Source organism: Geotrypetes seraphini, chromosome 3, assembly GCF_902459505.1.
Source record: "Geotrypetes seraphini chromosome 3, aGeoSer1.1, whole genome shotgun sequence".
NCBI classification, from domain to species: domain Eukaryota; kingdom Metazoa; phylum Chordata; class Amphibia; order Gymnophiona; family Dermophiidae; genus Geotrypetes; species Geotrypetes seraphini.
This window is the reverse complement of record NC_047086.1, coordinates 270026509-270040472: the sequence shown is the minus strand read 5'-3', so window position 1 is coordinate 270040472 and position 13964 is coordinate 270026509. Positions and strand designations below refer to the sequence as shown.

Sequence of the window (13964 nt, the reverse complement as noted above, 5' to 3'; positions counted from 1 at the left end):
TTCCCATCCTGTAGCTCAGGAACAGAAAGCTGCTTATTTTGGCTGCTATAAAATAGTGGAGCAGTTAATCGAAATGATTGTATTTTTTTCCCCCTGCATAAAGCATTCCTAACATTAGACTCTGGTGAAGAGGACTGTGTATGATCTACCTACGAAAGTCCAGAGCTTGGGACAGAGTTAAAGTTTGTTTGGAGGAATCTTTTCTTTTGGTTATGATTTTGCTTTCATGAACACCAGTGAGGAGCTTATGTTTGTGTTGTATTACCAAGCCCATGATATGGACTATGATTTTGAGGCCATTGGCCAAATAAAGTTTATATTTTTTTCTTACGGCCATTCTGACTAAGGGTTCTTTTTACTAAGGTGCGCTAGCATTTTTAGTGCGCACTGAAGATTAGCGCCCACTAACCCCTGTGCTACACGGAAAATACTAATGCAAGCTCTATGGAGCATTAGTGTGTAGCACGCGGGGCAATGTAGCGCACGCTAAAAATACTAGCGCACCTTCGTAAAAGGAGCCCTAAGTGTTATTCATTGAAAGACCATTCGCAAGAGCAATTCTAGGCAGTTGCCTAGGGAGTAGTTCCCTGAGAGGCTCCCCTAGTTTCAGGGGGACCACGCCAGATTTAAACAGAATGTCACCACCTGGCTGCCTGTCACACTCTTTGGGGGCACAGGTGTGACAGTATAGATCTCTAGGAGCTACTTTTTTTCTGAAATTTCCAGCCAAGTTGATATGTTTTTTTTTAACCTGATCAACTAGAGAAATTCATTTTAGAAAAAGGTTTCTAGTGAAAATCAAAGAGTGGAAAACTAATGTTAATGAAAATCAGGTATATATTTCTTCTGATTATTTGAAAATTTAAATATTTTTTTTCTTCTCTCTTCCATGATGAGGACTTCTATTTTGCTTTAGAATGTATGTTTATTTTTGAAATAATAATTTAAAAAACAACAGGCACTTAATTGACAATAATTAGGAGTTACATGTGGAATTACTGTGCACCTAGTTCTATAACATTGAGCCTAAATTTCATAGATCACAATTCAAAAGGGGCCTGGCTATGGCAAAGGAATTGGAAGGTCAAGGGAATTACCAGCATTTAGGTGTGCTATTGTAGAATAATGTAATTTGAACACCAGCATTTACATCAAGTTTTGGCAGACATAAGTGCAGTGCCCAAATTTAGCTATGAGATCCATGTTAAGCTAGTATTTTGTAAAGGGCACTCCAGTTTTCCAGTTTAGCATGGATCTTCCTGGTACCTAACTTTGGGCTCCATTTACTGAAATTCATTCCTAGTGTCAGCCTAAGCCAGTGTTTCTCAACTTCTTCAAGCCAAGTACCCCCTAAGCCTAACAAATACCCCTGCCCAAGTTCCGCCCCTGACCCCCACCCCATAATAACAGTATTAATTGTAAATCAATTTCTTCCATCCATTTTTCATATACAGTACACACAATATAATCTTATACATAATGGTAACCACAAAATTAAAAAAACCGCAAAGCACACTTTACGCAGAGAAAATGTTAATCATCATTTATATTCATTTTTTTCAAAGAGGTCAAGGCAGATGACTTTAAAATATTAAATCAGTAACAACTATAGAAAAATAGACAAATATAGAACAAAATATAGACAGCAGATATAAATTCACAAAACTGACACATATAATCACTAAATTGAATATAAAATTATTTTTCCTACCTTTGTTGTCTGGTGATTTCATGAGTCTCTGGTTGCATTTCCTTCCAATATGTGCATCCAATATTTCTTTCTTTCTGACTCCTGCACGCTTCCTCTCCTCCGGACCCCATTCCCTTTCTCAACCAACAACTCTCTCTTTCTCTCTCTCTCTCTCTGTCCCTCCATGAGTCCAACTTTTTTTCCTCTCTCCTCCACCCCTATTGGCAACATGTCTCCCAATCTCTCTCACTATCCATCTGTCTTTCTCTCAATCCCTCTCTTGCTGCAAAGGGAGTGGGGAAAGAGAGAGAGAGATCTAGAGTGCATCTCTCCCACTCCCTCTATTGCCACATCCAACTTAGTGACTATAGTATATACCAGTGGCATACCTAGGGGGGGCAGGGTGTGCGGTCTACCCCAGATGCACGCCCCCAAGGAGGTGAACAGCTGGCCTCCCTATTCTGCCACTGCTGCTTTCCTTAACCAGCAGCAGTAGCAGTAAACTTTAAATCAGGGGTGTCCGTGGCCTAGGTTATGCTCCCTCCGGCGGGTGTTTAGCTTCTGGTCGGCTCCCTTGCAGCAGTTTTTCCGCTCAAAGCTGCAGCCTTCAGTTCCTCACGCAATCCGCAGCTGCATCAGAAGCGTTCTCTCTGACATCACGACATCAGAGAGAAGGCTTCCAATGCAGCCGTGGATCGCGTGAAGTGTCGACGCCCGCAGCTTTGAATGAAAAACCAGCTGCAGCAAGAAACCGGCCAGAAACACTGTTGCTGCACAGGGCAGGGAAGAAAAATGTTGCTGCTGCACAGGCAAAGGAAGGGGGAGAGAAATGCTGCTGCTGCACAGGGAAGGGGATATAGAAATGTTGCTTCTACACAGGGAAGGGGGAAGAGAAATGCTGCTGCTGCACAGGGAAAGTGGAGAGAGAAATGCTGCTGCTGCTGCTGCACCCAATTGGGGAGAGAGAGGGAAGGAGGGAGAAGGAAGACAAAGCAGAGGAACCAGCAATGCCAAGTCCATGGGAAGGAGGGAAAGGAAAGGAGATACCAGACCATCGAAGGGGAGGGAGAGATGCCAGGGCATGGGGGAAGGGAAGGAGACAGATGCAAGACCATGGGAAAGGAAGGAAGGAGGGAGGGAGAGAAAGGAAGAAGGGGGAGTTGGAAGGAGAGGAGAAAGATGCCAGGGCATAGGGGGAGGGAAGGGAAACTAAGGAGACAAATGCCAGACCAGAGGGTGAGGAGGTGCCAGAGCATGGAAGAACAGAGATGCTAGGGCATGTGGGGAAGGAAGGGAAGGAGATAGAGATGCCAGACCATGGTGTGGAGTGGGAAGGAAGGAAAAGAGAAGAGAGAGAGATGCCAATGCATAGGGGAGAGGGTGGAGACAGAAAAATAGAGAGGGGATGAAGCTGAAATGAATCATGTACAAAGAAGAGAAGGGGCACAGGATATTGAAGGGACATGGGAAGATGCCACACGTAAGAGTGGACAGTGGATGGAAGGGGCAGAGAATGTAGGCAGTAGATGGAAGGGGTAGAGAGAGTGTGGGCAGTAGATGGAAGGGGTTGAAAGAGAGGGCAGAAGCTGGGTGAAAGGGGCAAAGTGGGGGTGCAGATGTTACATGGAAGGGAGAGAGGACAAATGCTGTATAGAAAGAAGAGAGCGAAGAGAAGATGATTAAAGCAGAAATGACAAAAGGTAGAATTATTTTTTTGTTGCTTTACTTAGAATCAAGTAGTATTGTAACTGTATTGATAAAAGTTTATAAATAGCAAGTGGAAATAAGGCAATATTTTTGGGACTAATCCCCTTTTCTCAGGTCAGGACAGGATACCATAACAGCAGAAAGATTTGGCCTCTGAAAGCTAATGAAAAATGGATTAGTCCTATAAAATAGTATTTTTTTTCTCATTATTTGTTTTATTTCTATTGTTAATTTGTAAAGTAATGATTGTTATGTATCAGTTTTTCAAATTTACATCTACTGGCTTTATATTTTGCACAGTATTAGGGGACATGTGTCACTGTTTCTGTGGTGTTCTAGTGTTACATTGTATACAGACTCTGAGTCTGGTTTCTTGGCGGTTCAGTTTAACTTTTGTCTACATACACTTCCCCCTACGTATTCGCGAATTCCGTATCTACAGATTCGCTTATTCGCATTTTTAAACCAAAAAATGCATTTTCATTTTTTAGGCTATTTTAAGCCCTCTAAGCCCCTCCTTAAGCCTTACCTGGTTGTCTAGTGGGTTTTCAGGGCAGGAGCAATATTCCCACGCTCCTGCCCCGTGCAGATCGCTCACAGGAAATGGCTCCCTTGAGCTCCCATAGTCTCTTGAGCCATTTCCTGTGAGCGATCTGCACGGGGCAGGAGTGTGGGAATATCGCTCCTGCCTTGAAAACCCACTAGACAACCAGGTAAGGCTTAAGGAGGGGGCTTTCAGTGCTTAAAATAGCCAGGGGAAACAGGGGTTAGGGGCAGAACTGGCCCAAATATTATTTGCAGGCCGGCTCTGTCCCTAACCCCCGCGAATACAGAGGGGGAAGTGTATTTCTATTTTTAGTTTGTGATTATTCCATATTGGGCGAGGGTGTATCTTTGTTCTGTGTGTATGAAAAGGACATGGTTTTCTGTTGGCATTGATTGTACAGGATCAATTCACTGTGCAGGATCTGTCTTGTTTAGATTGTTTAGTTTTACAAAGTATGTGTTGGTGTTATAGTGCTCACTGCAGTGTTTAAGATGCTGCCTTTTCCTAGGTACACTCTTGTTGTGCAATATGTGGATTGCTACTAAAAATCATATTTTTTAATATAGATGAGGGGGGGTGTCAAAAAATGATGGGCCCTGGGTGACACATATGCTAGGAACGCCACTGGTATATAGACTACTGATTATACAATTAAAATCACCATACACTAAACTTAAAAAAGTAAAAGCAATTCTAGTGGGAGGAGAAGAAGGGAGGGGGAAAAGGAGGAGGTGATCACTATTTCAAAGTGTACACTTGGAACTCGACCACAGCGCAAACCTGAGTGGATCCTACCAGCTCTGGTGCTTGGGGCTGGGGATCAGGCAGGCTTCTGGCTGCTACAACAGTGGAAAGCTAGAGCTGGGACAAAGGCAAGAGTGATGGCACTGGCAAAGAAGAGGAGAAGCAGGAAAAGCTCCGCCTGAACTCCCCCCTCCCCCAAAGCCGACCCGTCCACAGAAGCCACATGCACCCGCCCCTGCTGAATCCACTGCCTGGGATCCCTCCCTGCTTCTCTGCCTGCCTGTCTGCTCGCTGGCTGCACCATCCCCCACCCCCGAGTCGGACTCGCTCCATTTTCCCTCTGCAGCAACTCTGTGGCTGGCTCAAAAGCCTTCCCTCTGACATCAATTCTGACATCAAAGAGAAGGTTCCGGGTCAGCTACGCAGTGTGTGAGTCGCTGGAGGAGGAGGGAGCCAGCTCCAACCAAGTACCAGGGTCAGCTTCGAGAGTGGGGGTGGGGGGGGCAGTGGGCAGACAGGCAGGCAGGGAGGGATCCCCGGCATCAGTCAGGCTGTGCACTGCGTGTTGAGAAACACTGGCCTAAGCTTCCTAATGGATAAGCCTGCCATGTTTGTAGATGCTACAACTCTCCCAGGAGTCAGGGCACCATGTGATCAGAAAGTCTCTGGATTCTGATATTCCTCTTGGTATGTCCTGTTGGAAGTGTCAATGTTATATTTTCTATGGTGATATGCCTCTCATTTCCAATGCCAGCCTATATATCAAGAGGGAGCTTTAAGTAGTATGTTCATTAGTTTATTTAACACACAGATACATTAAATGTATCTACAGTATAAATGAAAAGACTATCTTCAAACCTTTCTTCAGCTCTCCCTACAGAGCTACTTCAGTAAATATGCCTGAAGTACATAGACAGAACAAGTTTACTGAAAGATAAACAGATGATCTTAATAAGGAAAAAAAATGTGCAAATAATTGTCCAAGCAATTTTATTTGTTAAACTTAAACACAACTGAACATGGCTGAGTGTTGATAATTTTTTGTCAGGTGTAAAACTTCTTGTCTGTTTTGGAATTCTCTGTTTATCCGTATACCTGATGTGGATCCTTACCTGGAATTCATGGACTAAAACATTTCTAAATTCATTATCTTATTGTAGCTATAAGATTATAAACAAGATCTGTATTAAAAAATGAAATTTGTTTTACTTAGTTTTTACCTCATGGAAAATCTCTTTCAGCATTTCAGAGGGACCACTTTTGTGGTGTAGTTCCATGCCGTCATTGAAACAATGCACAGCCAGACAGCCATTAGGTTTTAAAACTCGAATGGCTTCCTTTACGAACTTGTCTACATCAAACCAATGGGCAGCCACAGAAGCTGTTACTAAGTCCACTGAGGCATCCTGAAATGGGAGAGCTTCTGCAGTAGAAACACTACAATGGGAGCAAGAAGAACAAAGAAAATAGATTATACTAAAATACCATATAAGTTTCTGATGTCCAGAAAATAAATGTCTTTGTAGTAAAAAAAAAGGGCATGATCTTCAACCATATAAAAATCCAGGTTCTTCTGGTTCTAGTGACCAAGTCCATTTGAGCTTTAGACCTTGTGTATTATTTTACCAGAAGTCTTCAAGAAGCTTACAGTGGCATTTATCTATTTACTAATATACTGAATCTTTTAATCTGTTGGTAATTCCAAATCTAGTTCTATTTACTGTATTTACTCAGACATGATTGGTGTCAATCCCTGAGCATACCACACTACCATCCCACCTCCCTTTCCTTCTCCCCTCCTCATCCCTAACTCTCATTTTACCCTCTCTATACTAAAATTAAAATTTTGATTAATTTGGTGTGAATGTATCTTTCCTGTCAAAAAATTGTATTTCTTTTTCCTATTGATTCTAGAAATGTACATTTCTGTATAGCAAATCTGTTTCAGAATACACCCAACAGGGTATATAACATTCAGAATAAAATATTACAGGCACACTGTGTTTTTGAGGCAAATTTCATTATGGAAGTTATTTACACTAAGCTGTACACTGCCTTGGGTGAATTACTGTACATTATTACATTACATTCTGACTTATATTATGTCAAAGCCCTTATGAGTTCATGGTGGATAATATATTTCTATTACTGGAAACAAACCAGTTAAACATAATGCAATGACAAATATTCAAATAGAACATTAACAGTAGAAGATGATAAATTTCAAGATAAAAATTTTTTAAACAAGAATGCCTTTAAAGGATTTCTAAAAACAGTATATTGACCTACTGATCTTATTAAAATAGGAAAATTATTTCAGATTAAAGGAGTCTGATAAAACAAGGATGCACTCCATTATCTAATTGTCTTTGGTGAGAGAAATTGAAGATAGAATTGCTTCTATACAATTTGACCTGGTCTTCCCGCTAGTAATGAAATCAATTCCATTAAAAAATATGACACCTGGCCATATAGAATATTAAAAATCAACCAATGTAATTTAATGAAATATGGTGTAATTCTATCATATTTAGAGATGGAAAAAAATTATCGGATGCCTTTGAAACATACTGTATTTTTCGCCCCATAAGACGCACCTGACCACAAGACACACCTTAGATTTAGAGGAGGAAAACAAGAAAAAAAATAATTCTGAACCAAATTTCCCCTGCCAGGCCCTGCACTTAACCCCACACTCCTTGCTAAGTTCTGCACCCTGTCCCCCCTCCCTGACAGGCTCTGTACCATGTCTGTCTTCTGGTGGTCTAGTGCTAGGCCGGGACAGGGCACAGGGCAGGCAGGGACAGGGCAGGAAGGCAGGCAGGGTTCCCCCCGTACATTTTTAAAATCCTGGAAGAGACCCGCCATACCTGTTTTTAGGTTTAAACAATTTTTATTGATGATAATAAAACAGCAGAACAGCATGCTGTAGAAGACGAACAAACATACCAAAATATTACAGATAGAATTCAGCCCACCTGCCCACTCTACTCCCCCTAGCAGAATATTGTATGTTCCACCTCTAACATGGGAAACACTTCTTAAAACCAGCAGAACAAGAATGAAAAACCAAGAACCCCCAAAAGCATAGAGTAAAGAACAAAAAAATTAAAACAATTAATGTAGACATCAGTATCACATACCCAACCTTCACCCACCCCATGACCTCCTTCCCTCCAAGTCAGAATAAAGCACACAATGCAGTATCTAAGACTATACTAAGCATACCAGTACCCTGATCTCTGATAGGCCCTGGAGACTACAAACCTCCAGCCCTCCCTTTCCTCTCCGCCACCTATAGAACTCTCCCCCAATCCCCCTCCCCACCTCTACGAGAAGCCCCTACCATTCCTAGGCATGCCGGGCAATAGAATAAGAAAAAGCAGCATGTCAAAGCAGTCAGCGATCAAGCGGTAGAATGAGAAGTGCATCTGTTTTTAATCCCGATGCTTCCCTCACTGGACAGCTGCAGCAGGGAGAGGCAGAGTGGCGAACAAGGCAGGCGTGCCTGCCTAATCCCATGCACCTGCCTGAATGGCTGCAATCAGTTCTTGCTATTCACGAGAACTGACTGCAGCCATTCAGGCAGGCGTGCATGCTTAGTTTGCCGCTCTGCCTCTTGCTGTCACAGCCATCCAGCGAGGGAAGCAGGTATGGGAGGGCACACTGCTGCAGCCATCCAGCGATGTAAGTGTCGGGATTAAAAGCAAGCATTGGGGGGGGGGGGGGCCTCACTGCTGCAGCTGTCCAGTGAGGGAAGCGCTGGGATTAAAAGCAGGTACAGGGGGGCCCTGCCATGATTAAAAAACAGTGGGGGGAGTATTTGCTCCATAAGACACACCCTTATTTCCACCCACTTATGGGGTGAAAAAAGTGCATCTTTTGGAGTGAAAAATATGGTAACTGCCCTTATAAGGGTTAAAATTCTTAATTTTATAATTTTATCCTGCAAATTTAGTTCACCACCTATTGTTTGTCCCTTATTTGTTCTTCTTCCCTATCAAATATTGTAGTTTTCCCCTTTTTACCTTTCGTTCCTGTTTGTTATAAATTGAAGTCTTTTGGCTACTAATTTCCCCTTTTTGTCATGTCGTTTAGTCCTTAACCCTGTTTTTGTAAATGTTTGGAGGGGCATAATAAAAAAAAACGTCTAAGTTCCCATTTGGTCTAAGGCCCTAAACGCTGAAGTAGCAGCAGGGAAAATGTCCCTTCTCAAAAAAAACGTCAAAAATGAGGGTTTTTTTGAGAATGGCCTACCTCTATGTTCTGAAATCTGAACAAGATCTGACTATACTGAAACTAGTGCTCAGAGAGTGACAAGTGCTTTATAAGGTACGCTCAGAGAAGTGAGACTCTGAAGAGGGGGTGAAAACCCTCTCTTAGGGTAAGAGTCTACCATCCAATCACTGCATAGAAAGTTCAAAGTCACTCTCTGAGAACTAGGAAAAAATCCTAAAAAATGTTATTCTTTTCAATACTGTATTCAAAAATTAAGTCAGGGCAGTTCTGAACCTGACCAACAGAGCTTTGAGAATCCTCATTTGCAGGTTAAATCCACATGTGCCCTCCAGGCACCGTTGATCCTCAGATACAGGCCTTTGAGAATCTCATATTAAAGGAAGTGGGGGATTTAGAACTCCATAAGTCCCCCTTACAGTTCAATCTCTCTCATCCACAGCAAGAGGCATTACAGTCTTTAGCTATAGACAGTAGCATCATTATTCGCCCAGCGGATAAAGGGGGAGGTGTAGTCATTTTAGATACAGAACAATACACAGCAGAAGCTACACGCCAACTTCATGATCCTGTATATTATGAGGCCTTGCAATATGATCCAACCGAAGCTATTCAAGATATCATTTCTCACTGCTTAGTTCAAAATTTGGAAAAGGGAGTGATCACTGAAAGGGAATATAAATTTCTTTTGTGTAAATACCCTACTATACCAGTTATTTATTTTGTGCCCAAAATTCACAAATCTTTAACGAATCCCCCGGGGAGACCTATAGTCTCAGGGATAGGATCTGTTTTAGAGCCACTGTCTTCTTTTTTAGACATATATCTTAAGGACCGAGTTCCTCTTGCACCATCTTACGTTTTGGACACTGTCAGCATGATCAATTTTCTGGCCACTTTCACCAACGTCCCTGAACATGCCATACTTTTTACTCTGGACATCACAGCCTTGTACACAAATGTGCCCCAAAAGGATACCATCGACATCATTAAAGCTGAACTTCATGAGTCAGCTATTCCTGAATCCAGAATTGATTTTTTGATACAACTTGCATCCATCGCACTGAGTATGAACTACTTTCAATTTGGAGATACTTTTTATAAGCAAGTCAAGGGCACTGCTATGGGGGCCAAAATGGCTCCTTCCGTAGCCTGTCTTTATGTTTCTAAATTTGAACATAATTTTTTGTATCCTTCTGTACATTGGAAACATCTTCTGTTCTGGAAACGCTATATAGATGACATTTTGGGAGTATGGACGGGCACAGAAGATGAATTGGACTTGTTTTTTGTATGGCTTAATTCTTGTGATGTCAATTTACACTTTACTATGACCAAGGATTATCACCAGGTTCCTTTTTTGGACATCAATATTTTCTTATGTGAGGATGTTTTTCATACCAGCATATATCGGAAACCCACGGACCGCAATAACCTTTTACAGTATGACAGTTTTCATCCAAGACATTTGAGGAACAACATCCCAGTTGGGCAATTCTTGAGGCTCTGCAGACTCTGTACCTCTGTGAATGAATACATCTCTAAAGCAGTAGTTATGAAGGAGCGATTTCAGGAGAAAGGATATCCTGTTTCAGTCATTCACAAAGCTTATAAGAGGGGTCTATATGCCAATCGCTCTTTGTTACTTGAGTCTCGCCCGAAGTCTGAAGAACAACCTTTGGTTTGTGTGTTACCTTACTCACATCTTGCGTTTCAAATCAAGCATATCATCAAACGTCATTGGCATATCATGCAATACCACCAAGAGTTTCAAGAGTTGCCCCGCTTTGCTTTTTCTAAGAATCTAAATCTCAAGCAAAGATTGGTTCATTCACAATTCATTAACAGATCTCAAGAAGTTATTCACACCATGGGGAGTCACAGTCCGTGTGGACACTGTAAAATGTGTCAGTACAGTGTGCCTCTGCACCAAATGCATGTTAACATCAAGAGAAGACATATCCCCCTAGATACAGACTGTACTTCCAAGCAAGTAGTATATATCATACAATGCCCTTGTGGCTTACTTTACATAGGGTGTACAGTCCGCAGTGTCAAGATTAGGATCAGTGAACATATCAGTAGGATTAGAACCAACACACAAGAAGCCCTGTTGGTCTCACATTGGTTTCAATTCCAACATGACCTGTCTGACCTTAAATTTTCAGTAATTGACACTGTATCAACCACGAGAGGAGGAGATATGGCTAAGTTGCTCTGGAGAGGAGAGCAGAAATGGATTTATGAGTTGAATACACTATCTCCTCATGGGTTGAACAATGAATTAGAATGGGTTGCCTTTCTTTAATGCATTTTCAAAGGTTCTTTTTAGACAGTGGCTCTCTTACTCATCTGTATACTAAGTATCAGTTTTTCCTTCGTGTGCCGACATGATGACATCATTGCGTCGTTGCACGGAGGTTCCCCTCCCCCCTCCCGCATCGGGTTCAATTTGGCGGGATTGGCAGCGTTCTTTGTTGCTTGGAACCTTTGAACTCCTCCTGCCATCGGTATGTTTTTGAATTTACAGTTTTTGCTTCCTTTTTCCCTCTTAGCCAGTAAGCCTTGACTTGTTCATAGCGCAGCTGATTTAGAGAACTGTCTGTGCTATGTTCTGATATTAATTTTTGTATTTCAGATCATCTCATTGATCCTGTCAAGGATTTTTTCATTGAACCGCTTTACAGCTTATTTCAGCTTATTACAGTCTCCAGTACTTTAAAGATTGTCTTTTGGGTCTCCTGAAGCAGACCACGAAATGGGGCCACGTCGAGACCCCCAGAGAAACAAGCTTTCAAGTTAAGCATTTTTTACAGTATATTTATGATCTAGTGAGATTTATTAATTTTTGAATACAATATTGAAAAGAATAACATTTTTTAGGATTTTTTCCTAGTTCTCAGAGAGAACTTTCTATGCAGTGATTGGACGGTAGACTCTTACCCTAAGAGAGGGTTTTCACCCCCTCTTCAGAGTCTCACTTCTCTGAGCGTACCTTATAAAGCACTTGTCACTCTCTGAGCACTAGTTTCAGTATAGTCAGATCTTGTTCAGATTTCATTACATATATTTTGGACTGACTTTTTGTTACAATATTTTCCCTGTGCAGAGTGAACTACCTCTATGTTCAGCAGTTTAAATGCCTAGACAACCACTATGTCTACCCTTACAACACATTATTAACCCAAAAATTGCCCATGTCCCAAAGGAGGGGCCATTCCGTTGCCTAAAAGCTGGATTTTGTAACCGGCGTCTGTCAAAACAACACCAGTTACAGAATCCACACACCCCCTCCACAACGATCGCGGCAGGAGAGATGGCTCATCTCCCCTGTCGCAATCCTGATCCCCCATAACTTCCGCGAACCATGGCAGGAGAGATGCCCAATCTCTCCTGATGTGATCACGATCCACACCACCCCTGAACCCCAACACAATACCGGCAGGAGGGAGCCCAACCCCTCATACTGATATGAACCCTCCACCCCCTAAAATACAGGCAGGAGGGATACCAGGCCCTCCTGTCCATGGCGCACACACCCTGCGACCACCCCCTCAAACCCCCGATTGCCCCCAAACCCCCAATCACCCCCTCAACCTATGACCCCCCCACCCCTGACACCCCTGACGCCCCCCTCATCCTCGACATTCCTCCTGAACTTACAGTAAGTTGGCCGGATGGATGGATCCCAAGCCTGTCCGCCCAGCAGGCTCACCATCCTCTGAATGGTGGGCCTAGGGATCTTGCCGCAACTAACTGCGTCTGCCAGCCCAGCCCCCTCCGACATCACTTACCTCTTCCATCCGGAGCAGAAGAAGTCATGCGGGACCTTTGGGATGGAGAAAGAAAGGAGCATAGTAGGGTGGTGAAAGGAAGTCAGAGTGGCATGGAAGATGTGGAGAGTGAGAAAAGGAGTCAGAGTGGTATGGAATCATGCTGAAGGGTGACAAAGGGGGGTCAGGGTGGTATGGGATCATGGTGAAAGGTGACAAAGGTGGGTCAGAGTGGTAAGGAATCATGGTGAAGGGTGACAAAGGGGGGTCAGGGTGGTATGGAATCATGGTGAAGGGTAAGAAAGGGGATCAGGGTGGTATGGAATCATGGTGAAGGGTAAGAAAGGGGATCAGGGTGGTATGGAATCATGGTGAAAGGTGACAAAGGGGGATCAGGGTGGTATGGAATCATGGTGAAGGGTGACAAAGGGGGTCAAGGTGGTATGGAATCATGGTGAAGGGTGACAAAGGGGGGTCAGGGTGGTATAAAATCATGGTGAAGGGTGAGAAAGGGGGTCAGGATAGTATTGAAGCATGGTGGAGGGAGAGAAAGGGGCAGATGCTGATGGAATTGCAGGGAAAGAGACATAAGGGGAAAGGATACTGCATGGAATTGGGTTGGAGGGAGAGAAAGGGGGCAGATGCTGATGGAAGTGGGGGGAAGGGAGAGGAGAGAGTGAAATGCCAGACCATGTGAGTATGGGAGAGGGAAGGGAAGAAGAGGAGAGTAGAGATGCCAGACCATTGTAGGAGGGAAGGGAGGAAGATGGATGCTAGACTAATGGGGGTGAAGGGAGAAATGGAAGGGGGATGCATAAAGTTTCTAGAACCGGAATAGAAAGAGAGAAGATGCCATATAGAAGGGGCAGAGAGAGGGTAGACAGTGGATGAAAGGAAGAGTGACAAAAAGATGAGGAAAGCAGAAACCAGAGAAGACAAGGTAGAAAAAAATTCTATTTATTTATTTATTTTTTTTGTTTTAAGTGAGATGCAGTGCTGTTTCTGTGATGTTGCATTGTATGCAGAGTCCAGCTTCTTGATGCTTCAGTTTAACCTTTGTCTACGTATTTTTATTCTATCTCCTCATTTACAAAACTGTAGAGCATTTTTTAGCGTTGGCATCTGAGCTGTTACCACCGTGTCTAAAAACCATACTACAGTTTTGTAAAAGGGGGAGGAGTTAGTTTGTGATTACATACTAGGCGAAGGTGTTTTCTGTGTTCTGTGTGTTCGAAAAGACATGGTTTTCTGTTAGGATTGACTGTGT

General features: G+C 42.9%; 1 protein-coding gene across 2 annotated transcripts in view; it reads right to left on the bottom strand.

Moving 5' to 3' along the window:
• LOC117356396 (putative methyltransferase DDB_G0268948) overlaps positions 1-13964 on the bottom strand; it is a 165174-nt gene that overhangs the window by 54288 nt on the left and 96922 nt on the right. For both annotated transcript variants that reach the window (XM_033935550.1, XM_033935549.1), the window contains exon 4: positions 5909-6125. In XM_033935550.1, the coding sequence (XP_033791441.1) occupies positions 5909-6125 (217 nt within the window). The remainder of the gene's footprint in view (positions 1-5908; positions 6126-13964) is intronic.